The 23,815-nt window shown below is 58.6% G+C and overlaps 2 protein-coding genes across 4 annotated transcripts; one reads left to right on the top strand and one right to left on the bottom strand.

The window, feature by feature from the left end:
- Positions 1-195: 195 nt before the first annotated feature.
- TESK1 (testis associated actin remodelling kinase 1) lies at positions 196-8,660 on the bottom strand. Of its 2 annotated transcripts, XM_427433.8 has the most exons (10): positions 8,227-8,660; positions 3,767-3,888; positions 3,620-3,668; positions 3,316-3,462; positions 3,136-3,218; positions 2,759-2,849; positions 2,536-2,619; positions 2,269-2,358; positions 1,997-2,147; positions 196-1,864 (listed from the first exon to the last, which is right to left on the bottom strand). In XM_427433.8, the coding sequence occupies exons 1-10, from the start codon at positions 8,473-8,475 to the stop codon at positions 852-854; spliced, it is 2,079 nt and encodes a 692-aa protein (XP_427433.4). In that variant the 5' UTR covers positions 8,476-8,660; the 3' UTR covers positions 196-851. The 2 variants fall into 2 exon arrangements, with proteins under 2 accessions (XP_427433.4, XP_004937191.1); XM_004937134.5 differs by having other exon boundaries at positions 196-2,147.
- Positions 8,661-12,319: 3,659 nt separating this feature from the next.
- Positions 12,320-23,815, top strand: LOC100858953. 2 transcript variants are annotated; one of them, XM_015277487.4, is made up of 11 exons: positions 12,320-17,278; positions 18,900-19,136; positions 19,451-19,693; positions 19,973-20,209; positions 20,669-20,959; positions 21,043-21,140; positions 21,259-21,451; positions 22,470-22,578; positions 22,987-23,033; positions 23,158-23,229; positions 23,365-23,815. In XM_015277487.4, exons 1-11 carry the CDS (start codon positions 16,705-16,707, stop codon positions 23,430-23,432), a joined length of 2,169 nt encoding a protein of 722 aa, XP_015132973.4. In that variant the 5' UTR covers positions 12,320-16,704; the 3' UTR covers positions 23,433-23,815. The 2 variants fall into 2 exon arrangements, with proteins under 2 accessions (XP_015132973.4, XP_015132974.4); XM_015277488.4 differs by having other exon boundaries at positions 22,987-23,050.

The following is a 23,815-nucleotide window of genomic DNA, read 5'->3' as shown; positions in this document are numbered from 1 at the left end:
CCCATCCCCACCGTGACCACCGAACGTGTCAAAAAACTGCACCACACCATAAATCGGATTTCCCCAAACCACAAACTGGAATTTCACCCAAGCTGTCCCAGTGGGACAGAGTCAGGCCAATACCCTGTCACCCCCAGACCAGGGCTCCCCATCCCGCTCAACGTGTACCCCAAGAGACACAAGCATCAGCCCGACTTGCTGGGACATTCAGTTTTTATTGAACACCTTAAATAAGCTGGGTATATATTACTAGCCATTATCATTATTAATAATAATTAAAAAAAAAAACACAACAGTTCTGCATTCACCAGTGCGTTGTGCGGGAGGGAGGAAAGCCGGCTCCCACTCCTGTCCCTCCCTTATCCCCTGGCCACTCAAGAGATGCTGGGGGCTGCAGGGCGCCCTCAGCTTGGGGTGAGCAATGTGGACGAGTCCCTGGTGCTGGGCAGGACAGCACACGTGCTGGGGGCTCAGTGCCCAGAGACCCCCAGTGCCGGCCCCCTCTCCAGTCCCCTGCAAACCACGGTGTTTCGTTGTGTCAGGGACCAGGTGTGCGTCCTACACTTGTGAGGTGGCAGCTGGGACCCCCATTGCTCACATACACACGACTGCTTCACACCCCCTGCCCAGCCCTGCTCGTCCTCGGTCTGAGGGGCTGTGAGAGCCCACTGAGGGCTAGCCCATAGGGACAGGGGAGTCCCACAGGCTTCAGACCTGCGTGGAGTTGGCCCTGCTGCCTGGGGCAGCAGTGTTATTGCACTTCAGCCCCCCAAGCAGTAAGGGCTTCCATGTGCTGAGTGAGCTGTGATGGAGCAGGGGGGCGCCCCAGGCTCCCAGCGAGGTCCCCAGCACTAGGACTGCGCCTCGGGCAGCTTCAGGCTGGGCTCTGCTGACCCCTGGGCTTTCTGGAGGCGGTCGTGGCAGAGAAGGCTCTTGGCCTCGCAGTTGAGGTTCTGGTAGCGGGGCGGGCTGGGTGCCGGCCGGTGACAAACAGAGGTGAAGCTGAAGGGGCCCAAGCAGCAGCTAGGGCAGGGCAGCACCTCGTCCTGCTCCAGCACCATGCTGGAGCCGTGCCCAGGCAGCATGGCTGCGTGCTCCGTCCGCTCCAGCGCCGCTGCCGTGCAGGGGATGCTGAGCTCGGAGAAGCCATGCTCCAGCCCACTGCCCCAGGACAGCGGCTTGCTGACCGCTGCGGGGTGGTGATTGTTGAGGAGCTGCCTGTTGAGCGGCTCCGGCTGCCACGGATTGCTTCCCGAGGCCAATGTGCGGATGAAGGTGCCACTAGTGGATGGCGGAGCGCAGAGCTGCGGCAGCGGCGGCTCAGGGTGGCGGGGAGCGCAGTCTCTCCGCTCCTCCACCCCAGGGCTGGATGGGATTCTTGGCTCTCCGCTGTCCCAGCGGCTCTGCTTCGGGGCAGGGGGCTGGGAGGGGGACCTCACGCCCAGCGCCAGGCCCCCCCGGTGGGGCAGCTCAGGGGAGGCAGGCAGCGAGTGGCACTTGCGGGACGGGGTGGTGGGTGCAGAGAAGTCACACTGCACCTCCACGGCTGGCTCAGGAGTGACGGGGGTGGCAAGCTGCAGTGGGGTTGGAGGGGGCAGGTCAAATGTGAGCGAGATGACCGACTTGCTGGGGATGTCGAAGAGCTTGATCTTGCCCCCCTTCAGGTCCTCACGCTGGGAGAAGGGGTTGACGCGGGGTGGCGTCTCCTTGGTCCTGGCCTCACTGCAGGGCTCCGAGATGGGTGATTTGGGGGGGAAGACGTCAGAGTGGCTGCGGGACAGGTGCTGGTCCGGCTGCAGGTGCTGCGTCCCCAGCTCGCGCAGCGGGGACTGCTCAGCGCGGCCAGCCGCCCTCACGGCCACTCCTGGGTGGGGGCACAGCAGGGAGTCACCAGTGGAATGTGGGGACGATGCGGGCAGAGGGCAATGGGGCTCTGTCCCACAGATCCTCTCCCCCAGAATGATGGGCAACCCACACTCCTGGGACGCCCACGTACCACTGAATGCGGACACTGTGCTGGGTGCGGGCACGCTGTCCCCGGTGCAGAAGAGGGTGGTCCCGGCACCCTCAGTGCCCAGCTGGTGCTGCAGGACGCCCTCCAGGCACTGTGTGATTTCCAGGAAGGAGGGGCGAGAAGTGGGCTCCATCTGTGGGAGGGAGAGAGGAGACCCTGGTGAGGTTGGTACCCCTCCAGCCCTCTTGGGGCAGCTCCCACCCCAGGTAGGGAATGGGAAGCGGGGATGAGGGCATCGCGCCGCAGGGGCTCACGCTGCAGCAGTGGAACGCCAGCTGGAGGAAGGCTGCTGGGCAGTCGTTTCCAACCATGGTACGGAAAGCGGTGATGTCCAGGCCGAAATCCTGAGTCGGGAAGACAAGGAAGAGTGAAGCTGGGTGCCAGCACTGGGCTAGGTGCAGCAAGAGGGGACCCTGGAACCACCCTCAGTGGGGACAAGATCCCCTTTCACATGTTTGGTGACACATCCCCAGCCTTAATCCTGCCATGCCCTGCCCTTGCTCCCCATCCCAGTGAGTTACCTCGGTGCGGGGCAGGTAGTCAGGGTCAGCGGGGACACGAGCAATGGTCTCGCACAGGATAATGCCATAGGCGAACACATCAGCCTGCAGAGAGCAGGGAGTTGCAGGGGGCTGCAGCCTGAGGCCATGTAGCCCCATGCTGCAAGCCCTCCCCCCAAGACACCCCCCGGGAATGCCCATCCCCTTTCCCTTTGCATGCCCAAACGGTTCTGTGCAGTGTCACCTTCTCATTGTAGATCTCCCCACGCAGAACCTCGGGTGCCATCCAGTAGGGAGAGCCCACCACGGCCAGCGGCTCCTTCTCGCTGCCCTCGCTGGAGACACAGTGGCATGTCAGGGTCCCACCTCCCCAGACCCCCCTCTCCCTGTGCCAACACTCCTCCATGCACCCCACGCCCCATCTCGCCCACCACCAGGTCATCAACACCATTCCCTTCTCCATCTCCTCCTGGACATCCCTGAACACATCCATCCCCCATCAGTCCCCCCACCAGGGATCACCCCACCAACACCATCCCCACAAAAACACCCATCACTCCCCAGCTCCCGCCCCAAGCAAGCTGGAACCTCTTGTTGGAGGATGGGTATGGACAGACAGACCTGTAGGTGGGGATCTTCTCTGCCAAGCCGAAGTCGCCCACCACAGCCGTATAGCCATTGGCCTCACAGCGCACCAGGCAGTTCTGGGGGCACAGCAGAACCCCCCGTCAGCACCCACCTCAACATTACCACTCCTGGGAAGCACGTAAGGGAAACTCAAGGCATCAGCATGCCCCGTACCTTGGAGGTGAGGTCACGGTGGAAGATGCCCTTGGAGTGCAGGTAGCGCAGGCCACGGGCGATGTCGAGTGCCAGCTTGACACGCGTGGACCAGGAGAGGGGCACAGGGCTGTCCAGCAGCTGCTCCAGGTTTCCACCATTGATGTACTGGTGGGAAGAGCCATTGCCTTGCTGCACCCTGCTCCATCCCACCAAGCTGGTGGGTCCCCATTTCTCCTCCCATTGCTCCCCCAACCATACACCAAGTGCCCTCATGGCCACCAACACCCTCCCCCTGGCCCCACAGCCACCATCCCACTCTCACCTCCGTCAGCGCGTGCAGCTGCCCCTGGTGCACGCACACCCCCATGAACCTGTGAGAAGAGAGGAGCTGAGCATGACCTGGGAGGATCCAGCCCCAGGAGCTCACCCAGCCCCACAGCCGCCTCAAGTCCCAGGGAATGGGACAAACCTGAGGATGTTAGGGTGCGAGAGGCGGTTCATCAGCTGCACCTCCCGCAGCATGTTGCCCCGGTTGCTGGTCAGCTTGTTCATCTTCAGCACCATGATCTGCCCGGATTGGCGGTGCCGCACCTGCAGTGGGTGCAGGGGGAGTTCAGCCCTGGGGGTCCCCATGCACCCCAGGTATGGGGCACCCCAGGGTTAGTGGGGGGCTCTCTGAGCACGGCAGCACCCCAAGGACCCCCATGCCCATGACACACAACCCACAATCCCTGGAGCACCCCACATGCTGTGCTCTCCCCCCCACGTGCCCAGACCCCCAGAGTCACAGTGGCAGCCCAGTCCCAAGCGTGCAGGAACGGACTGCAGCATGGGCTACGTGGCCAGACCCCACTGTAAGGGGTTGAGGACAGAGGGCATGCACGCTTCCCTAAGTAGCCCTGGGGGCACAGTACTTGGATGATGCTGTATATTTAGCCAGCCCGAGGCTGTCACATGAGCTGGGGCCTGGCCCCCCGCCAGGAACAGCAACCAGGAAGGCGGCCAAACACGGACTTCCCCGGCCCACTGTGGTCCCCAGCACGTGTGGGGTGAAGGGCCAAGCGTAGGGTCCCCTGTCCCAGTGACGAGGGGATGGCACAAGGGGTCCCCTAAGCTGGATCCACAGCAGCTGCCTGAGGGGGGCACTCGCTCAGCCCCAGCTGCACCCCAGCACCCATGGAGGCGCGGGCATTCCTCGGCGCTTCCGTCAGCTCGCTGCTCTTCTCCTTTTTAGTCGATGCTGCTTGAAGCCGCTGTGCTGGGCCCTCCCCACATGCACCCCCCGCTCCCCCCCCCACCCCAGGACAAACCACGTGTGGTCCCCACACATCAGCTGAGGCTCCCTGCGTGCGTGCAGCACCTCCCACTGAAGGGCCCGGAGGGAAATTAGGAATTAATAAGGACCCCTCTCTATTAATCCCTGCCTGGGTACACTGAGGCCAAACCAGCCCTGGGCAGGGTTGGAACAAGTGGCAGCACAGCCTGGCTCACCGAGGGGCTCTGAATAATTCAGCAGCAGCTGCCACCCCACTCTGGTTACATCGCATCACCTCCCTGCCAGCCTGCGGGGACCTCCATCCCTTGGCACGAGGGAGGACAGCGTGCCCCAAAATCCCCACTGAGCACCGGATCTGGCGCCTGTGCCCAGAGGGAGCCTGACCCCATGCCACCTGCAGCCCCACAAATGTTGAGTGCCGAGCTGAGCCAACGGTGCCGCCCTCCCACACATCACAGAGCTGGTGGGACCGGATGGGTCGGTCCTGGCGTGGCACCGGCTGCTCTCAGGCGCCAGCAGCTGGCTCAGCCCCACGGGTGATGTGCAAATGCCTGGTAGCACATGCCACGGTGTGGCTGCCCACCATGGGAATGATCAGATCCAAGCCAGCGTCATGGAGCAATCCTCTGGTGGGTGCTGGATGGGATCATGTGGCCAGGACGTGCCCATGGCCCAGTTCTTTGCTCATTAACCTCTTGCCACGGTGATAGGCTGGTCAGGTCTGAGTGCACTGTATGGCATTAATGCCATAATCCTGGAGGATCCTGGGGGAGGGGGAAGATCTAGAGGAACACCCTGCTGTGAAATTTCCCACTGGGTCCCTAGTGGGTCTCCAAGCAGCACAGTCCTCTCCCAGTGCCCCATCCCCACCCTGGCCAGGCTCTGGCACCATCCCAGCAGGCTGGATGTCCTTGGGAAGCAGTGGCGGCCCTCAAGCATATCAAGCCACAGCCCCATGTGACTCGCACGTTTGTGCTGAGGGGGTTTCCATCCTCCCCTGGACATCGGCAGAGGAAGGCAGCGGGCAGCAGAGCCTCCCTGGGCAGCACGGGTCCCCCCTCGCCTCTCCACGTGCTGGCCCTGTGCCCAGGAATCCCAGCACATTCCCTAGAGCTGAGCTCAGCTGAGTGCTGGGGGAGGCAGCAGCCTGTTGGCCCCCAGGCAGCAGCCAGCCCTCACCCCCTGCCCAAGCCCCCCAGCACCCCACAGAGCCCCCCACGCCCCATCCCACCTGCAGCACCGCATCCCCACGGCCCCATCCCATCTGTTGTCATGAGGGCTGGGGGAAGGGACAGGGCTGGCTGCAGCCCCAGCCTGGGCACAAGGGATCTGGGCTCTTTTAACAGCGGAAATTAGAGTCTTATTTAAAGAGCATGCTAATCAGAGTGAGCAGACGGCCCAGAAGCCTGCGCTCCTGGCTAGACGCAGGGCAGCGCCAGCATCTGGGGGTCCCACACCTTGAGCAAAGACTGGGTGCCCTCCTTGTCCCAGTGTCCCCATGAGGATGGGCAGAGGGCTGCAGGTCAAGGAGCAAACACCACAAGCAACCCTGACAGCTGCATCTGAGCTGACAGGGACCCCAGCAGTGCAACAGGTCTCACACTGGGCAGGACTGGAAAAGCTGCTCCCCATGCAGGAAAGGCAGATCCTACAAGAAAGGCTTCCTCTGGGGAGCACAGGAGCAAGAAGCCCAGCCAGGTCGCTCACAATGAGAACCTGAGCATCAGCAGCGCTCACCCACCTGGGTTTGTTTTCCCATCGGTGCTGCCCATGTCACTGCTCCACAAGGCTTTGTGGAATGAGATAAGGTCCGCCAAAGGACACCAGATAAGAGTTGTGTCATTCATGAGCTGCACCGGTCATTTGCGAATAAATAGGAAACCTCAAAGGTCGGCGGGGAAACCAGCTGAGATGGGGAGGGGGCACCCGAGCAAGGGCTGCGCCCCATGGCTATGGGGCTGTGCACAATGGGGAGCTGCATCCCGGAGACAGCAACTCTGGAGGATGGGCACGTTTGGGCACAGCCCCAGGGGAAGGCAGGGTGCTGCAGGGAGGGATGCGGGAAGAGATGCAACAGCGGGTTAAGGGCTGGAGAAAATGTCTGGCACGAACACAGCCAGCTCAATCTGCTCCGTCTATCAGTGAGACAGAGGGGCGGCTTGCTGCAATGCCTGCACGCCCGAGGAAGCAGGTGGGCCTCTGGAATCACACCGAGAACCAGCTGCTGCTGGGAGCAGCAAGGGCCAGCTCTGTGGGGGCACGGCTGGGGGCACCCTGGGAACAGCCGCTATGGCTCAGCCAGGGGAGGGCAGGGGAACGCCATCAGATGGCTGTGCCGCGCCAGCACCCCGGGGCCAAGCCACCTGGTTAAGGACAGGAGGTGGGCCCCTCCTCATCCACCACGCCCACCAGGGATGGAATGAAGCAGGGCCGAGCAGGCGGCCGCGAATGCCCACAGCTGTGAAAAGCACTGTGGGGTGGAGGGAGGTGGGTGGAACATGGCCCTGTGCTGCATCCTCCTTGCAAGATCAGGGCACTATCACCCTGCCAAGCCCCACTACGCTCAGCGCCTGGCCTCAGCCCTCCGCACCTGCACAAAGCCCATCCAGACACCTCCTGTTCTGGCTGCTGCGCTTCCATCCAGCTCCTACCCCTGCATCCTCTGCTCCCCCAAATTCCTTGCAGACACGGCCCGAGCACTGTGAGTACGGTGTGGGAGCAGAGACAGTGAGCATGGAGAAACCGTGGCCTGGCAGACATCTGGGAGCATCCATTATTAAAGATCCTGGCTTTATTAAATGCCTCCCTCTGCTCCCAGGTGCTACTGCGTGCTCACAGCCAAGGATCAATAGGAGGAACCCGGCCAGCAGCGAGGCCACGGCCCCGCAGGAGCACGAGGGACGGCCATGGGAGGGTCTTCTCTGCATGGCCACCACGGCCACATTGCACGGCAGAGCTCGGGGGGGCTGCAGAAGAGCTGGGGGGATACCGATCCAGCAAAGCTGTTATCAGAAAGGGCTGAAACCACAACAAGAGCAGGGCGATACACGGCACGCCGAGCACAAAAACATGTGCATACACCTCTCCCCGGAGTGAACACAGCACACGCAGCCCTTCGACGGGCTGGGAGTGCCATCACCACCGCCAGGACCTCAACCCCACCACCACAACCCGCGCACCCCACGTCTGGGCGCGGCCACGCGTGACCGTCCCCACTCCACAAACCCGCGCCCACCCCGAGCCTCGGGGACCTGTGGCACAAAGGCAGCCCCGCGACACCACCCCCTTCAGCCGGACCCCGCACACCCACCCGCCCCGCTCAGGCTGCACGAGGAGGCGGCCGCACCTCCTGCCTCCGAACCGGCTCCGGGATCCCCCACCGGAGCTTTCCGACCCGCCCTCCCCCGCCACCCCGCCGGTGGCAGCGCTCCGGAGCTCCGCGCCCGGCCTGGCTGTAAACACCGCTCCCCTCCCCCGGGGAACAACAGCACCGCGGCCGCGGGGCTCTCCCGCAGCCACCGCCGGGCACCTCCTCGCCCTCGGGGGTCCCAGGCTTCCCCACCAGCCCGCTCCGGCGGTACCGAGACGCCCAGTCCCGCCCCCCCCGCCCCCCCTTCCTTTCCGCCGAAGGGATGCTCGGGGGCCGCGCACACCTTGAACACCTCGGAGAAGAAGCCGGTGCCGATCTTCTCGCAGTAGAAATCGTCGATGCGCGCCAGGGTGGAGACGGCGCTGCGCAGCGCGCGGTACGAGGAGGGCCGCATCCTCCCGCAGCCCGGCCACGGCCCCGCCGCCTCCCCCGCCTCGCTCTCCTCGGGCCGCTCCCATCGCAGCGCCGAGCCCGGCCTCCGCGGCAGCTTCTCCCGCTCCATGTCGGCCCCGCCGAGCGACCCCCGCGCCATTCACATCCCCGCGGGGTCACGGCCGGGCCGCCCCGCCCCGCCCCGCCCGGCCCGGCCCGGCCCCGCGACGAGCAGCGGCGGTGCGGGAGGGAGCGCAGTGCTCATGGCCCCGCGGAGCCCGCAGCCTCGACCCCCGCCCGGCCCGGCGCTGCGCCTCCGCCGCCCCGAGCGCTGGCACCGGCGGGGCGGAGCCGAGGCGGGGACAGCCCTTAACTCCTTGGCCGCCGCCGCCGCTGGGCACAGAGACCTTCCCGCGGTGCGGGGTTTCGACGTTTGGGGCCCGATGTCGCCGTCTGTCCAGCCCCTCGCCGCGTGGGGTCACGGCTGCTGGGCCCCCTACGAGCAGCGCAGTGTGGATGGGCCCCGCCGAGGCTCCGGGTTCTGCTCACGGCTGTCCCAGCCCTGACGCACGCTGTGGATCCGCCGCTCCCTGCCCAGACGGTGTCTCTGGGACTGTGGGAAGTGCAGCCTCTTGGTGACAGAGTGCCCACTTCTCTTTTCTCCCCCTCTTCGTCCCCCCATTTTCCTCATCCATCCTGCTCCTTGCTGATCCGTCCATCCTCCTTCCCTGCGGCTCCCTGCAGTGAGGGCTCCCCGCGTTGCAATCCTCATGCCCTGCAACACACTAACTGCTATCCCCACTGAGAAAAGCAACAGCACAGGTTGTCTCCGGGCACGGTGCTTTCAGCCAGTGCCTGTCTCAGGGTTTCAGCCGTCCCTTTCCATGGCAGCACCACTCCAGCCCGGTGCCTCCACTTGGTGATGGGTGCTGTGTGCCCGGAGGCTGCCCAACCCCAAGGAGCCACCACACAGCAGGATGTGTTCCTGGGCATCCTGGGCGTTGCATCCCAACATCTGCCATGCTCCTACCCTGCTGCCTCTGGCTCCTCTGTGGTGCTGAGAGCTTAAAATACAGCTCCATGGTGCCAGGATCCAAGCAAACCTTGCCTTGGCCTTTCCATGGAGTGCACATGAGCAGCAGCCCCACCAGGATCCAGGCAGAGATGGAGAGTTGTGGTGAGGCATTTTACAGAGAGAAGCTCAGGACCACAGCCTGTTTCAGGCTCCTGCTGCTTACAAGTGGCTGAGTTTACATCCAATTAAGCTGTAACGGATAAATGAAAGCCCTGGAGACAACCCTGACTGTGGAAATTGCTGCTGCAGGATTTTCAGTCCCTTCTCTCATCAGCGCTGGTAGCTGTGCCGTGCTATTTCCACACCATTCTGCTCCTGCCTAGCACAGTCACGAAGGTCCCCAGTGCCTTCAGCCCTCCGGTGGCGCCAGCAAGCCCAGCAACCTGGCTGGGCTGAGCAAACCCCAAATCGAGCCCCTCGAGCCCTGATGAGGAAGAGCAGAGACTGCCACAACCCACCGAGGACCTGCTCAGTGCGCAGAGCACGGAGGACATGGGAGAAAGCGGCAGCCCCGGCGGTCTGCGCGCAGCCGGGCCGTGCCCAGCAGCACGCAGCACAGGTGACGCAGCAGGACTTCATTTCCCAGCGTGCTGCGTGTCCCTCGGTGTGCGCAGGGCCCGGCACGCTCCGCACCCGGCACGCTCTGCGAGTGGCAGCAGCCTGCGTCCAGCTGGTTATCGCTGCGGTGGGTGCTCTGCAGGCACGGCGCTGCTCTGTTCCATGGCACGCCAGCCGCGGGGCCGAACCAGCGGGGCTGCCTGCAAATATTTGCTGTGCTGTTAATTTTCTCGGAGCAGTGTCAGCACGGCACCTGGCAGTGTTTGCTCTCCCCCTCCTGTCACCTCCTGTTGATGCTGCATACTGGTACTGTGGAATTTGCGGAGGTGGCATCCACATCCCAGCACCATCCCTCAGTGGCGGGCACTGATTTCGGTGTGCACCCCACCTTGCCCCTGCTAGGAAGCGCAACACCATGCCATGGGGCTGAGTAGGTGGCAGCTGTGGCCATGCCCACACCGCCTGGTGACCCACGACAAGGTGACGTGTGGATACGTGAGCCCAGCTACATCCTCACAGTGATCCAGCAGGAGTGGTCACCAGGAGCTAGCTGCCTTGTGCCATTCAGGTAGGGGATGCACCACCACCTCCAGCATCCCTCTCTCTGCTCCTGAAATGCCCATCTCACAATACCTGCCACGCTCCCCTTCTAGGCTTCATGCGGGTAACAGAGCTGCTCCTTGGCCCTGGGCAACTGGCAGCTCATCCCAAGAGACTGTGCCAGCTTTGCTCCATCTCCTGCCCTTCACCGGGCTAGTAATAGTTAGTAATACTCCCCACCACAGCACAGAATCCCTGAAGTGCTTGTGGTTCTGCAGACGTGAGCCAGGAGCAGGGATGCCAAGAGGCAGTGGGGAGAGCAGGACCACATCAGAGCTGCCCTGGGGCCCAGGGCCAGCTGCAGGGCAGCAGGGCTGGGAGGCTTGGTGGCTTTGGGGAAGAGCCTTCACCTGTAGTATGTCACTGCCCTTTGATCTGCACAGCTGCAGGACAGCGAGGCCATGCATAGCTCAGCACAGTGTCAGCCACAGACCCTTCACAAACCCACCTACACAGCCCACCCAGAGACCCTACCTGAACAAACCAACATGCTCAGCCTTGTTTTGGCTTTCTTGCCCACCCCAGATCTGGTGGAACGATGGAAGCAAGCAGTGCATCAGGCTGGAGAACCATTGCCCTGGGGGCTCTGAGCTTTTGTCCAGAAAAAAACAAACAAACAAACAAAAAAAACAACACAAAATAAAAACTATTTACTAAGAGAAAAGGAAGAGACAAGTAATAGTAATGACATGTATATACGTGTACATATATATATTTACAAAAGAAGTGATGCACAATGCAGTGTCTCACCACCTGCCGAAGGGTGTGCGGTGCTCAGCTGCTGCCAGGTTAAACCACAACAGTCCCCGTGGCACCCAGCGTGAGACCCAGAAGGCTGAGATGATGACAGATCTGACCAGAATGCATTAAAATATAATTGCTGTAGTAGCTCAAGAGCTGCTGGTCACAATGCTGATCTTGTTCACAGCGTGGTTTTATTTGCTTTCAAGGTTGTTTTTCTTAACTCTATCCACATTGTTTATAACCTCTGAAGGCTGGTCTGGGCTTCTTTACAGTTTGTATGGTTTGCATACTGTGTGCGCTCATGTTGTATCAGTCATGGAATTAATTTGGTATTTGTACTCAATCACAGACTCCTAGAATTGTTAAGGTTAGAAAAGACCCCTAAGATCACTGAGTCCACCCTCAACCCACCCCCACCATGCCCACTGACCACGTCCCTCAGCAGCACATCTCCACAGTTCTCGGACACCCCCAGGAGCAGTGACTGCCCCACCTCCCTGGGCAGCCTGTGCCAATGCATCACCACTCTTTCAGAATGCATTTCAGATGTGGAAAGACAATACTAAGAGGTCCAGCAACTCAAAGGGAATATAACTTCCTCCTCACCTGCACGGGCCAGCCTCTCAGCTACCAGAAATAAGCATTTTTCAGCTCAAGAGAGAGGATATGGTTGGTACACGCTGCGTGCCACCCTGTGGTTTTACTTTGATGACCATGGAGAGGATATGAGGAAGTGAGATGAAAATCCATCACAACCCTGCAGGCATGGGTACATGAGCTGCAAGGGAAAACCATCAAGAGAGGGGCTTCTTCCAGAAACACGGTTGCTTCAGTTTTCAATGCACAGTCTTGCAGACAGAGAAGATGGTCTGATCCTATTTCTGGGTTCAGTAACAAGCCTTTTGTTTTGCATTCATGGGAACCGGGTGATGAAGAAATAAGCAGAGGTAGAGGGGCCCAGCCCCCAGGCGGGTGGAGGAAAGGGGTGGTTGGGTTCATCAGGTTGTGTGGATTCGATGGCCTGGCACACCACAACCACGGCAGGACAAGGCTCTGGTGGGCACTGGTGTGAAATGTTCTCTAACACTATCAGGTTACTAAGGGGCAGAACCTACCTGTATTTCTGGAGGGACAGGGGGATCCCAAGAGTTAACTGTGCTGAAAGCCAAAGTGAGCCTAACTGGGAAGGAGTGGTGAAAGCATCCTTTTGTGACTGGCTATGAGGATCCGTGCATCTTTGCTATAGATCACCTCAGCAGAGTGTACTTCATGGACCCCAAAGGATACTGGGGGGCTTTTGGTATGGAGATGGAGGACACAAAGCAGCTGTCTACCTTGCCTGGTCTCACAGAGGACCCTTCTGTTGAGGAGCTGCTAAGAGTAGAAGAAGGTGCCAATCGCTGCTACGACAATACCCCGGAGGCAATATCACACCAACCAGGACTCCCCAGTTCCCATTCATCAGCTGATTTGCCAACTGGAGAACCAAGGAGTAAGCAGCAAGACTCACAAACCCTCCATAGTCCCATATAGTCAGTGAGAAAGTCCAAAGGAGAGTGGAAGCTAACAGCGGACTGTCATGGCCTGAATGAAGTCCCAGTGCCCCAGGCCAGTAGCAGCAGCAAAACACAGCACTAAGAGAAGGGCAATGGGAGCAGTGTCATCTGGAACTGGCGGCTCCAGCACAGAGCTGGGCTTGCATCCTGCTGCGCCTGCACATCCGAGCCCCGTTTCCAGGCAGCACCTGCCTTCCACCACAACACATTAATAACCTTGATGACAGTGGCCTACTTTCCATCCACCTGTGCCACAGCTGGCTAGTCACCATTTCCTATCGAGCCCTGGTCCTGGTTGCTCCACCACTGGATGAACTGGTCTCCTGGAGTAACGACAGCCAGGAGGACCTGTTGGTGAGCCAAGTGTGTCACTGCCATCCAGCATCTGGGGTGCAGGTCACACTGTGATTCACAGCATGTCCTGGTCTGTGGGGCATTCTGGATCACCTGCGTGGGTGCCCTGAGCCCTCATGGAAGACCATGACTGGTAGTGCCTCTTCAAGCTCCCCAGGGGGTGATTGACTCCTAATTCATTCCAGAGGTGTGACCTCCCTCATGGCCAGAGGCAAGGCAGCACCCCCCTTCCTTCCCTTTGCAAAGGTCTGAGGTCTGCTCAAGTTCTTCCCCTTGGATTGACCGCAAGCTGGAGGCACATGTGTCTTCGTGCACACATCTTTACAACAAAGAGCAGCTGCTCCGTGGGCACGGTGCCACATCCACTGCTATCACCATCCTGCCAGGACACAGTGTCCTTCTCTCTCCTTCCCCACCCTGTCAGCCTTTGTGGGAAGGAAAGTCACAGCACTGTGGCTGGAGGTCTGACACATCCTGAAAGCTGGGGGAAGCCGTCAGCCCCAGTTGATCACGTGGAAGAAAGAGAAAGCTGGGGATGCAGCTGCTGTACAAAATACTGGGACAGCTCAGGGTCCTGCTGGCAGCAAGGTGAGGTCACCATCCCCTCCAAAGCATGGCTGGAGCAGGGCAACGCAAGACGAAGTGCTGTGCATCCTGCAGAAGCCCTGCTCTCACTGCGAGCTGTGCCACCTTCCCCCCTCTTGCCAGGCCACTGGCTCCAGCTCACTGGAAAAACAGCTGCTTGGCTTTTTCTTCCCTATTCATCTGGTTCCTTCCGGGCTCAGGATATTTTGGGCACTTCTCTGTTCCCAGCTACCCTGGGTGGCATAGGCGGTTCCTCAGGATTTGCTTTCCTCTGGACTCTGTGGAGGCTGAGAGCTGAAAAGGGGAAATGCCAAGCCCTTTATTTCAGACCTGCATGTGGAAGGGGAGATTCACAGCTCCACCATACTCGCACACACCTTCAGCTGCCTGTGGAAGAGAGCTGTGATGCGTGGGGCCAGCATGTGGGGCTGGGTGGAGCGTTTTGGGAGCAGCATTGAAGAGTCTTGTGCAATGAAGGAGGTGCGGAGTGAAGGATTTGTGTAGGAGTTTGAGAGCTGCTCTGCTACAGCAGCGAGACTCCAGACACAGTATGCTATCACTGCCAGAGGGCAGATGGGTACAAAAACGAGGGACAGAAAGAAGTGAGAAGTATTGGTCTTGGAGCACAGGTGCCCTGAAAATGGCACCATCAGGAAGCAGGGCTTGGGAGGAAGCTGAAGCATCATTTGAAATCCCACAGTTCCCACTTCCTGGGCTTAGCCAGGTTCCCTGTCCAAGAAGCAGGGTGGGATGTGCTGAGGCAGCCCTGGGGAGGGCAGCGGGAGGGGCTGGACCAGATGTGGAGCTGCCTGGAGGTCTGAGCTGCAAACCCCACTTGTGAGCATATCTTCTCCAAACCAAAACACAGCAGCCCACGTCCCTCTGGCTTCACTCCGCCCTGCTCCCAGCTGCATGCTGCTTATGTCCATTTTGGTGTGCTGAAAATACCTTTCTGGGTGTTCAGCAAGTGCATGGCTATGTGGGAGTGGATGGTAGTCTGCAGCGAAGGGGAGTGGGGCAGCATTTGAGGGCCGTGGTGACAGACTTGGGAGACCAGCGCCACAAGAGGGAGTCCCTGCCCAGGCTGCAAAACACCCCAATGCAGTCTGTGACAGCCCATGGTGACCACTGCAGGGATCCCTCTGTGCTCCTGTGCCACTGGGGCACCTTCCTTCTGCCACCACTCTGCAGGAGGCTGGGACATCTGGGGTCTGTCATCAGCTTGGTGAGCTCCTATGCTCACAGCTCCATACCCTTGAAAGACGTCATGACCGTCCCTATTGTCAGCTCCCCTGCGGCACAGGTTAGCATAGTGCTGGCCTTTCTTCTGCTGGTGACACTGCAAGGTAGTTGGTGGGTTAGATGATGGAGATCTCTTGGGATTCTGCAGGCATTTTCAGTCTCTGCCCACCAGCAGAGCATCTGGACTCCAAGCCAGGAGTCCATGTCACACGGTGCCACACCATGCCCTCAGTGTTATTCCCTATCAGAAGTAAGACTGCTTGTAAATTGCAGGTGGTTTGGGTTTCCCTCCTTTCAGCCCAAAGATCTGAGTGCGATTAGTTCACTGCTAATCGAGTGATCATGGATGGAACCGTCAGGAAACAGCTCATCAATCATACTTACGGTGGCCAAACCTGCAGCCTCGAGGCCTCAGTCCTCCTGGGGGAGGATTGTGTGGCTGGATAGATTTCTTGTTGGCAAAAACATATGCATTCTCTGAATGCTACACAGGAAATCAATATTAGAAAGCATCTACCGACGTGCTGAGATGACTTTATGAGGCAGTCCTGCTCTAAGGGCTAAAACAGTGTATGTGAAGCACAAACAGCCCAGATGTCACATGTCTGTGGAGGCCCAGTGGGTGTTCTGATGGAGATGGAGCTCCGTAAATCGTGCTGTACTGAGCAAGGATTTGTGATCTGCTGACTCGGCAGCCTCTTGGAAACCTTCACTTATTTGGATTCTGCGCTGGGGATCCCTATGAAATGAGGCATCATCTGTTGAACCAGCAGCTGCAATGCTATGCTGTGTAGGAGCTAGGCATGCGATTGAGTGCTGTGGCCTTTAGTGCAGCATTTCAGCATTTTTTCCTATTGTCTGTTATACACCGAGAAAACAAATTAAAAAAAAAAAAACAACCATAAAAAAAGAAGATAAATTTCCTAACATACACAAAGGCCCTGCTTGATGTAGCCAAGAACAATCTTCTCTGCCCAGCTTCTGAAAGATTCTCTTACCCCAGTATTGTATGCACCGTCCACCTTGAGGTGCTTCACATCCTAAAAGCCACGGAGGAAATGCGGGACAGAGCAGGGCAGCAGGGGATGACTGATGGAGAAGGCAGACAAGCTGCATGTGGTGGGTTCAAGAGCTCAGTGGATGTGGAAGGTCCACAGTCGGGGCTCAACAATGGAGTTGTGGCAGCTGGACTTGGTCAAGGCAGTGAGCAGGGAGACTTCATAGCAAAAGTGGTACACGGTTCCTCCTACTGACTTAGGGGAGAAAAGTGGACATACCTTCACCCTGAGGATCTTGTTAGCTCTAACAAACAGCTTAAGATGAGAGTGGTGGGCTGAACTCAGACTGCAGCCAGGCACTTCCCAGGTACTCTCCCATGCATCTCAGGAGGAGGAGGAGATGGAGGTTTAGGTTAGGGGTCAGGGAGAGCTTTTTCATGTAAGGAGTGGTTAGGGTATAGAAAATGCTGCCCAGGGAAGCTGCCATCCCTGGGGTTATTTAAGAGGTGGGTGGATGTGGTACACAGGGACACGGTGTAGTGAAGGACTTGGTAGCGTTAGGTGGCTGTTGGACTTCATGATCTTACAGGTCTTTTCTAACCCAAATGTTTCTATAATTCTACAAAGACACTGCTCCTCAGGCTCCTGGCACTGCTGCATAAGGATGAAGACAGGGGATGGGGATGGGATTGAGGATGAGGATGAGAATGAGGTTGGGGATAGAGGTGGGGATTGGGAGGGAGGTGATGTGGGTCCATCCTGCGGCCTCTGCAGCTCCTTCCTCCTCCCTTCCCACCAGCTGCAGGCAAGAACCTGTCTGGATGCTGCAGCACCTCCTGCCTGCAGTTTCCCCCTTTTCTCCTCTGTCCCCACCCCCAGGCAGTGTTTTGCCCCTCAAGTTCTCCCTGAGGCAGTGGAGTGGCTCTGAGGAGTCTTTGGAGGTGTCTCAGTGCGTGTGGGCAAGGAGCAGCTCTGTGGGTGCTGACTGCCCAAAGAGGAAGCTCCTCACTCCATGTGTGATTTCCCTCGGTTGTTGTTTCATTTCTGTGTTTGCACCTCTCCCTCCAGTGCAGACACCTTTCCCCGGCAGTGCTGAGTGGGACACAGGCTGTGGTCTTGGCAGCAGCATGGCCCTACAAGGGCTGGTGCTGGCCTTCCTGCTGGTCCTCCTCCCTCAGCTGGGGAAACAGAGAGAGTCTTCAGGAGCGGGAGCAGTTTCAGGTAAAACTGAGGAAGGGAAAAGGGAAGAAGGTAAGCTCTGGTTGCTTCTCTCTCTTCAAAAGAAGCTTTTGCTCTCCTCTCCGTGCAAGCTGGCTCTGCATCTTTCCCTCTTTTGGCTAATGGTAGTGTGTTGGAGAGGGCTGAAGATGGTGTCCACCAGTCCCGAGGCACTCAGGCATCATTGGGTTGTGTCAGGTTGAATCTGCATTAGGAGATGGAGGACAGCAAGCCCCAATGTGCTGGGAATGCCTTGGCACAGAGGGAAGGGTGGAGACATCTCCCAGTTCTCTGTTTGGCTCTTTGTATGGAGATGGTGTGCTTTGGCCTTTGCAGTGCCATGGAGTAGCTGCCTGTTGCAGCAGGGGTTAGGGAGCCTGAGGTGTGAGCTGTTATCTATGCAGAGAAATGGGAGCAGAAGTGGCTTGACAAGTTGTCCTGTGGGTCGTGAGTCACGTTGCCCATCTCTGGTGTCTGGAAGGAACTGCTGCTTTTTTAGCAATGGGCAGAGGGACAGAGTTTCCTATCTGGGCAGCACATGTGGCTCCGAAGAATAGGGTGGTGGTGACCACTGTCCTTTGCAGTGCATTGCAGGACACAAGACTGCAATGACAGTATGAAACCCACTACAAGAGAAGGGAGGTTGGGAAGAGGTGCTGCCCTAGAGGACTGTGGGCATGAAGCAGGCTCCCCAGGGCAGTGGGCATGGCTCTAAGCTGCTGGGGCTCAAGGAGTGTTTGGACACTGCTGACGCTGACTTGAACTGGATGACCCTATTGGTCCCTTCAGGGTTAGGATAATCTCTGTGTCTATGAAAGTGAGATCTGATAGGGAATGCCTACAAGTCTGCAGAGGTGAATGGGAATCTGTGTAAGGGTGCTGCTTCCTCTTGTTTGCTGCTCATCCTGCTCTAGGCTTCCTCTCCTGCAAGCTCAGCAAGCCCAGTTATCTCAATGTCAACTTTCCTGACCAGCACACCAGTTCTTTTGGGACTCAGAGAACCTGGGAATGTCTGGGAGGGGACACTAATCACCACAGTGGCACCCCTTCTGGCCTGTCTCCTGGTCCTGATGCACAGGCACCAACCAGACCCTTGCCTCTTGCCTGTTCTCTAGGGGATCTCTGGGCAAACAGATGGGCTCCAAACACCCACAGCATGCGGCCCTGCTGGGCTGATGTCGTTGGAGCTGCAGACATGCCATAAGCCTGTTCCTAGTGTGCTAACATCTGCCTCTACTCTGCCAGAGTCCCAGCACAGTGCTTTCATGGGTTCAGAGAAGAGGTGGCACAAAACTCTCCCCCTTGTCCTGCATTACCAGACAAGCCCCTCGCCTGGAGTAGAACTGTCACACTTTGTCCCCAAAAGGAGAGTGCCCCAAATCCGAGTGAGGATAAAGACTCCAGTTCACACCAGCCCTGTGCTGCCCTCCCTGCCCAGGGGAAGGCAGGCTGTGTGAGCAGGAGAGGATTCGGGCTCTGTGTGTGCTGGGGAAGTGGGGGGTGCTGCTGAGGGGCTGTGGTGAAGGAAGGCTGATCCACATCGTGCCTGGGAGCTCCATCGCTCACCACTGCAAACCAGGACAGAGAATGACATTCCTGTCCTCTGCTTGGGCAGCCTCTCTTCTGTTAACATCTTCCCATGTTTTTGGTGCAGAGAAATGCACGAAGCCACTGTGGGATCCCAGGATTCGTTTTGTCCCAGACCAGGAATCCTACAACCTCAATAGAACGGTGACACTGGCGTGCCCTGATGGGTACCGGCCTTCTGCCACGGAGATCACTTGTGTGAAACCAAGGCCACGCCAAGGCCTCCCAGCTCCTCAGAGCATCTGGCTTATGAAGAACAGCACAGGCTCACGGCAGTTGGCAGCAGAATACGTGAGATGTGTGGGTGAGTGAGGACCTTTGTGAGTGAGGGAAGGGTGGGCACGATGGAGGTCTCCCGCGTTACTGCTGGCCCCGTTACATAGGCACACATGGATGTTGCCTCTCCCTCTGGAGCAGCTGAGCAGGGTTACGGTGCCAGGAGCCTGAGGAGCAGCATGGCTCTGCCCTGTCACTTGCTGGGGGACACGGCTGTCACTGGAAGCACTGGAGGGACGTGTCCCTGCTTCCTCCAATTGCTGGGCTATCGTGCCCATGGACAGCTCACTGCCCCAGCTCACCACCTGCCACCCTAACTGAAACACCTTTCACCTCTGCCAGAAACGTGCCAAAGGCCCCACTGGGACCCCAGACTCCGTCTGGCACCAGACCAGGAGAAGTACAGGAAGAACGAAGAAGTGACGCTGAGCTGCCCCGAGGGTTTGCAGCCATCCTATCCCCACGTCAGATGTTCAAGAGAAGAGCAGACCATCAACCGTGGGAAACCTGTAAACAGGGAATTATGGCTGGGAAGGGACAGCAGCGATACCTGGACTCATATTCGGGCCAGTGTGGCGTGTGTGGGTAAGGGAGGCACCAGGAGCTGTCCTGGGAGCAGCGCTGCCCTCACTGCCCAGGGGAAGGCAGGCTGTGTGAGCAGGGGAGGATTCGGGCTCTGTGTGTGCTGGGGAAGTGGGAGGTGCTGCTGAAGGGCTGTGGTGAAGGAAGGCTGATCCACATCGTGCCTGGGAGCTCCATCGCTCACCACTGCAAACCAGGACAGGGAACTTCCTCCCTCTCCCCTGCCCTGTCCTGCACAGTCAGCCTATGTTCTGCTAATGCTTTTCTGCCTGATTGGTGCAGGGAAATGTCAGAAGCCCCAGTGGGACCCCAGGATTCGTTTTGTCCCAGACAAGGCGTCCTACAACCTCAACGAGACAGTGATTTTGACGTGCCCAGTAGGGTACTGGTTGTCCCACACAGAGGTTTCCTGCATGGAACAAAACCCTAGGCAAGGCTCTACAGCTTCACAGAGCATCTGGCATGAGAAGAACGGCAGAGGACGCTGGCAGCCTGTAGAAAGGAACATGATCTGTGTGGGTGAGTGAAGCTGCCATTCTCGGTCTGCTCACCCCAGCAGGGGAAACGGAGCCAGATGCAGTGTGTAGTCTCAGTGCCCTGCATTCTGGGTGATCAGGGAATGCCGTGGGTGTGCACTGCAGAGAAAAGAGCTGCTAATGCAGCCCTGGGCTGTGTCTGTCCTCCCAGCAGTTACTAGATCTGTTGCTAGCCCCCGTGGCATTGAGAGCAGAGGGATCACAAACTTGCCAAACAGTTTTTGCCATTCCCCAGGCCTGAGTCACTGCAGCACCGTGCCCTGAGAGTGGTCCAGGGCACAAGAATTGTGCAGTCAGTGCCAAGTACTGTGTGGGAGAAGGCAGGATGGCACTGGCCACACAGCCCTGGAGACATGCCAGCAAAAGTGGGACTAATAGAGATCTGCTGCAGGTTGGGAAGGGATAGGAAGAAAGTGACTTCCCTGCAATGCTTCCTTCATAGATGTCTTCCAGGTTGTCGCAGGGACCCTAGAGGTTTCCAGCACCAGCATCAAACTGAACTGGACCTGCAGCTTACCTGATGCCTGCCAGAACATGCAGGCCGTGTGCCAGCTGGCAGGGCCTTCCTCTCCTCCCTGTAAGGCTGAGAAGGTCATGGAACAGGAGATACTACATGGTCAGAAGGGAACATTCGCCTGCCCTCCTCTGCAGCCCTTCACTGTTTACAGCGTCACTATCTCAGTGCCACCCAGCACGATCCTGTTCACACAACACCTTAGGACAAAGGCAATGGGTAACTGCCCTCCTATACGTAGTGTGAAGTTTGCTCTTCACTCCAAAATCCCCACGTGTGACCCCATCTTTCTGTGCTTCCAGTGCCGCAGAAGCCGGAGCAGCTGCAGCTGGATGCCCGCACGGGGACTCTCAGGTGGAAGGCGCTGCCCTCCTGCCGAGGGGAGATCGTTGGGTACCAGGTACTGGAGCACAGCCTTCCGTACCCAGGCAGCACAGCAGCAGGTGCTCTATGCAGAGCTGCCCTGGGCTTGAGCAGGAGATGGGTGCTGCTCCCCTCAGCACCTGTCCTCCCTCTAGCTGAACTTCACAGCCAGGAGAGCGCACGATGGCACCTTCCTGAACTTCCAGCAGGTGACAGTGAACCACTCTGTCACTCAGTACACGCCGCCTCCCCAGAGCCCAGGCAGCAAATACACGGTGACAGTCCAGGGCCTGACAGCAGCTGGCGCTGGGGATGCGTCCAGCCTGGAGTTCCAAGCCTACATCTCAGGTAACTGCCTCTGTGCCATGCATCTACCTGCTGGGGTCATGGGGCAAGCAGGTCCTGAGCTGCTGTGCACCCTTCCTCTCCCCCTGTGGCAGGGCAAGGAATCATAGAGCCATAGGAAGGTTTGGGTAGGAATGGACCTTTAGGATCACCTAGTTCCAACCCCCTGCTGTGGGCAGGGACACCTCTCTTCAGACCAGGTTGCTCACAGCCCCATCCAGCCTGGCCTTGAATGTCTCCAGGGAGGGGGCATCCACAGCCTCATTGGGCAACCTGTTCCAGTGTCTCACCACCCTCACAGTAAATAATTGTTTCCTAATATCTAGTCTAAATATCTAGTCTACTCTCTTCCAGTTAAAGCCATTTCCCCTCATCCTGTGGCTACATGCCCTTATAAAAAGTCCCTCCCCAGCTTTCCCGTAGGCCCCTTCAGGTACTGGAAGGCTGCTGTAAGGCTCCCTGGAGCCTTCTCTTTTCCAGGCTGTACAGCCCCAGCTCTCAGCCAGTAGTGGAAGTGCTCCAGCCCTCTGATCATCTTCATGGCCCTCCACTGGACCTGCTCCAACAACTCCATGTCCTTGTGTTGGGGGATCCAGAACTGGATGCAGTGCTTCAGCTGTGGCCTCATGGGAGCAGAGTAGAGGGGCAGAATCACCTCCCTTGACCTGCTGGTCACACTTCTCTTGATGGAACCCAGGATACAGTTGGCTTTCTGGGTGGCAAGCAGATGCTGTTGGCTCATGTTGAGCAGGAGCGTGGATGCAGCCCTGGGGGCTGTGAATCCTCTCGCTAGCCAGACTGCACTGTGCAATTTATGGGAATGGAACTCTTCCCCATAACCCAAAGCCTCCCTGCCTCTTCTCTGCCCATTAGAGCTGAAGGCAGCACATGGCTGTGACTTGCTGCCTATCCCACAGAGCTGTGGATCCTGGACACACACACCTGCACGCGTGCACACACTTGATGCCAAGGCCTGGGCACACACCCCAGGCTGTGACACCCACTGCTGGCTGTGTGTTAGTTTCAGGGCAGTTTCTGGGCTCCTGGCCATGGACAGCAGTCACAGTGGTGGTTGTGCTCTCAGTGATGGTCATTCTCTCTGCGGTGATCGTGTGGTTCGTGCTGTCCAGGTGAGTAGCCCTGGGACTTGGAGCTGCTGTGCTGCCTCAGGCCATGCTGTGCTACTGGGGTGGCTGGTGACAGAGCAGGCTTCCTGCTCTGCTCCCACCCTTTTCAAGCAACAGGGATGCTGCTGGCCGGCTGATGCTCAGATGGCAACCATGGCTCAGATGTAGGGCTGCTAATGGGGTCATCTGAGCGTCATCCTCAGGGTTGGGGCAGGGGCTGTGTGTGCTGGGAGACCCCGTCCCCTGTGGCCACTGCTGCAGGTCAGCAACTTGGGGTGCTGACGGGCAATGTCTGCCAATGGGGTAGAGGCCTGGGCACAGAGTGTGCAGAGCTCTTCTTCCACTGCCACCGGGTTCAGCAGGGCCATGTCAGCCTGTTCCCAAATTCAGACCATCCCTTTGTCTTCCCAGGAGAAGGAAGGCCGTGCCCATCAAAGCCGAGGAGGACCATTACATAGGTAGGGCTCCAGCACAGGTACGGCTGCGGGGCTGGGGTGGGGGGAGAGCAGGTCAGTGCCTGAGCTGCTGTTCGAGTCTGCCCCACTCCTTCCACACACCCTCGTGCTCTTTCTGTCCCTGCAGAGCTGCAGCCATATGAAAACTCAGACATCTACTGTATGATCAAGGGGACGTCTCTGTCAGAAGAAGAGGCAGGTAGGAGGTGGGATGCTGTGCCTGTGTTCCCTGAGACACCGGGGGCAGGTATTGCCCAATGCCCCGGCCTGTGCCAGAGCTGCCAGAGCTTCCTACTTGCAGCAGCCTCTAGCCAGGTGCTGTTGGTGTCTGCAGGTACAGGTGGTCAGGACAGAGAGCCAGCATCCCCACATCTGCCCATCCTGGAGTCCTCAGGAGACTGATCGAGCAGTGGAGAAGATGGGGAGAACATCCCTGGATCAGTGGCGATGGCACTTCCTGCTGCCTCTTCTTGAGTCTTGGTCCTGCACAGCTGGAAGCAGAACTGCATGTATCTTGTGCTCCCACCCATGTTTTCAGTAAGCTCCTGCATCCTGCGTCACAGAGCAGGGGCAGCCCAAGGCCTGGGATGAACTGTTTGTGCCGGCCAAGCATCCTCCTGCACCTGGCACTGCCCAGTCCTGAGGCAGGGCTTCCCAGCCCCTCTCCACCTTCTGCACCCGTACCCATCAAGCCCCAGAACTTTGCTGGAGTTCGGCCCAAGTGTGCTGCGCTCACAGCTGTGCTGCTGTGTCTGAAGAGCCAATAAATTGTTTTGGTTTTCACA

This window comes from Gallus gallus, chromosome Z, assembly GCF_016699485.2.
Source record: "Gallus gallus isolate bGalGal1 chromosome Z, bGalGal1.mat.broiler.GRCg7b, whole genome shotgun sequence".
NCBI classification, from domain to species: Eukaryota; Metazoa; Chordata; class Aves; order Galliformes; family Phasianidae; genus Gallus; species Gallus gallus.
This window is presented reverse-complemented; position numbering and strand designations above follow the sequence as displayed.

Excerpts from the sequence above, each read along its gene's own strand:
- TESK1 (XM_004937134.5), bottom strand. The coding sequence starts at position 8,475 with ATGGCGCGGGGGTCGCTCGGCGGGGCCGACATGGAGCGGGAGAAGCTG. Across the intron at positions 2,850-3,135 it reads GAGAAGATCCCCACCTACAG|CGAGGGCAGCGAGAAGGAGC; the intron begins GTCTGTCTGTCC and ends CTGTGTCTCCAG. Across the intron at positions 2,620-2,758 it reads GGGAGATCTACAATGAGAAG|GCTGATGTGTTCGCCTATGG; the intron begins GTGACACTGCAC and ends TGCTCTCTGCAG.
- LOC100858953 (XM_015277487.4), top strand. The coding sequence starts at position 16,705 with ATGGGGATGGGATTGAGGATGAGGATGAGAATGAGGTTGGGGATAGAG. Across the intron at positions 17,279-18,899 it reads GGAAGGGAAAAGGGAAGAAG|AGAAATGCACGAAGCCACTG; the intron begins GTAAGCTCTGGT and ends TTTTTGGTGCAG. Across the intron at positions 19,137-19,450 it reads AGAATACGTGAGATGTGTGG|AAACGTGCCAAAGGCCCCAC; the intron begins GTGAGTGAGGAC and ends CACCTCTGCCAG.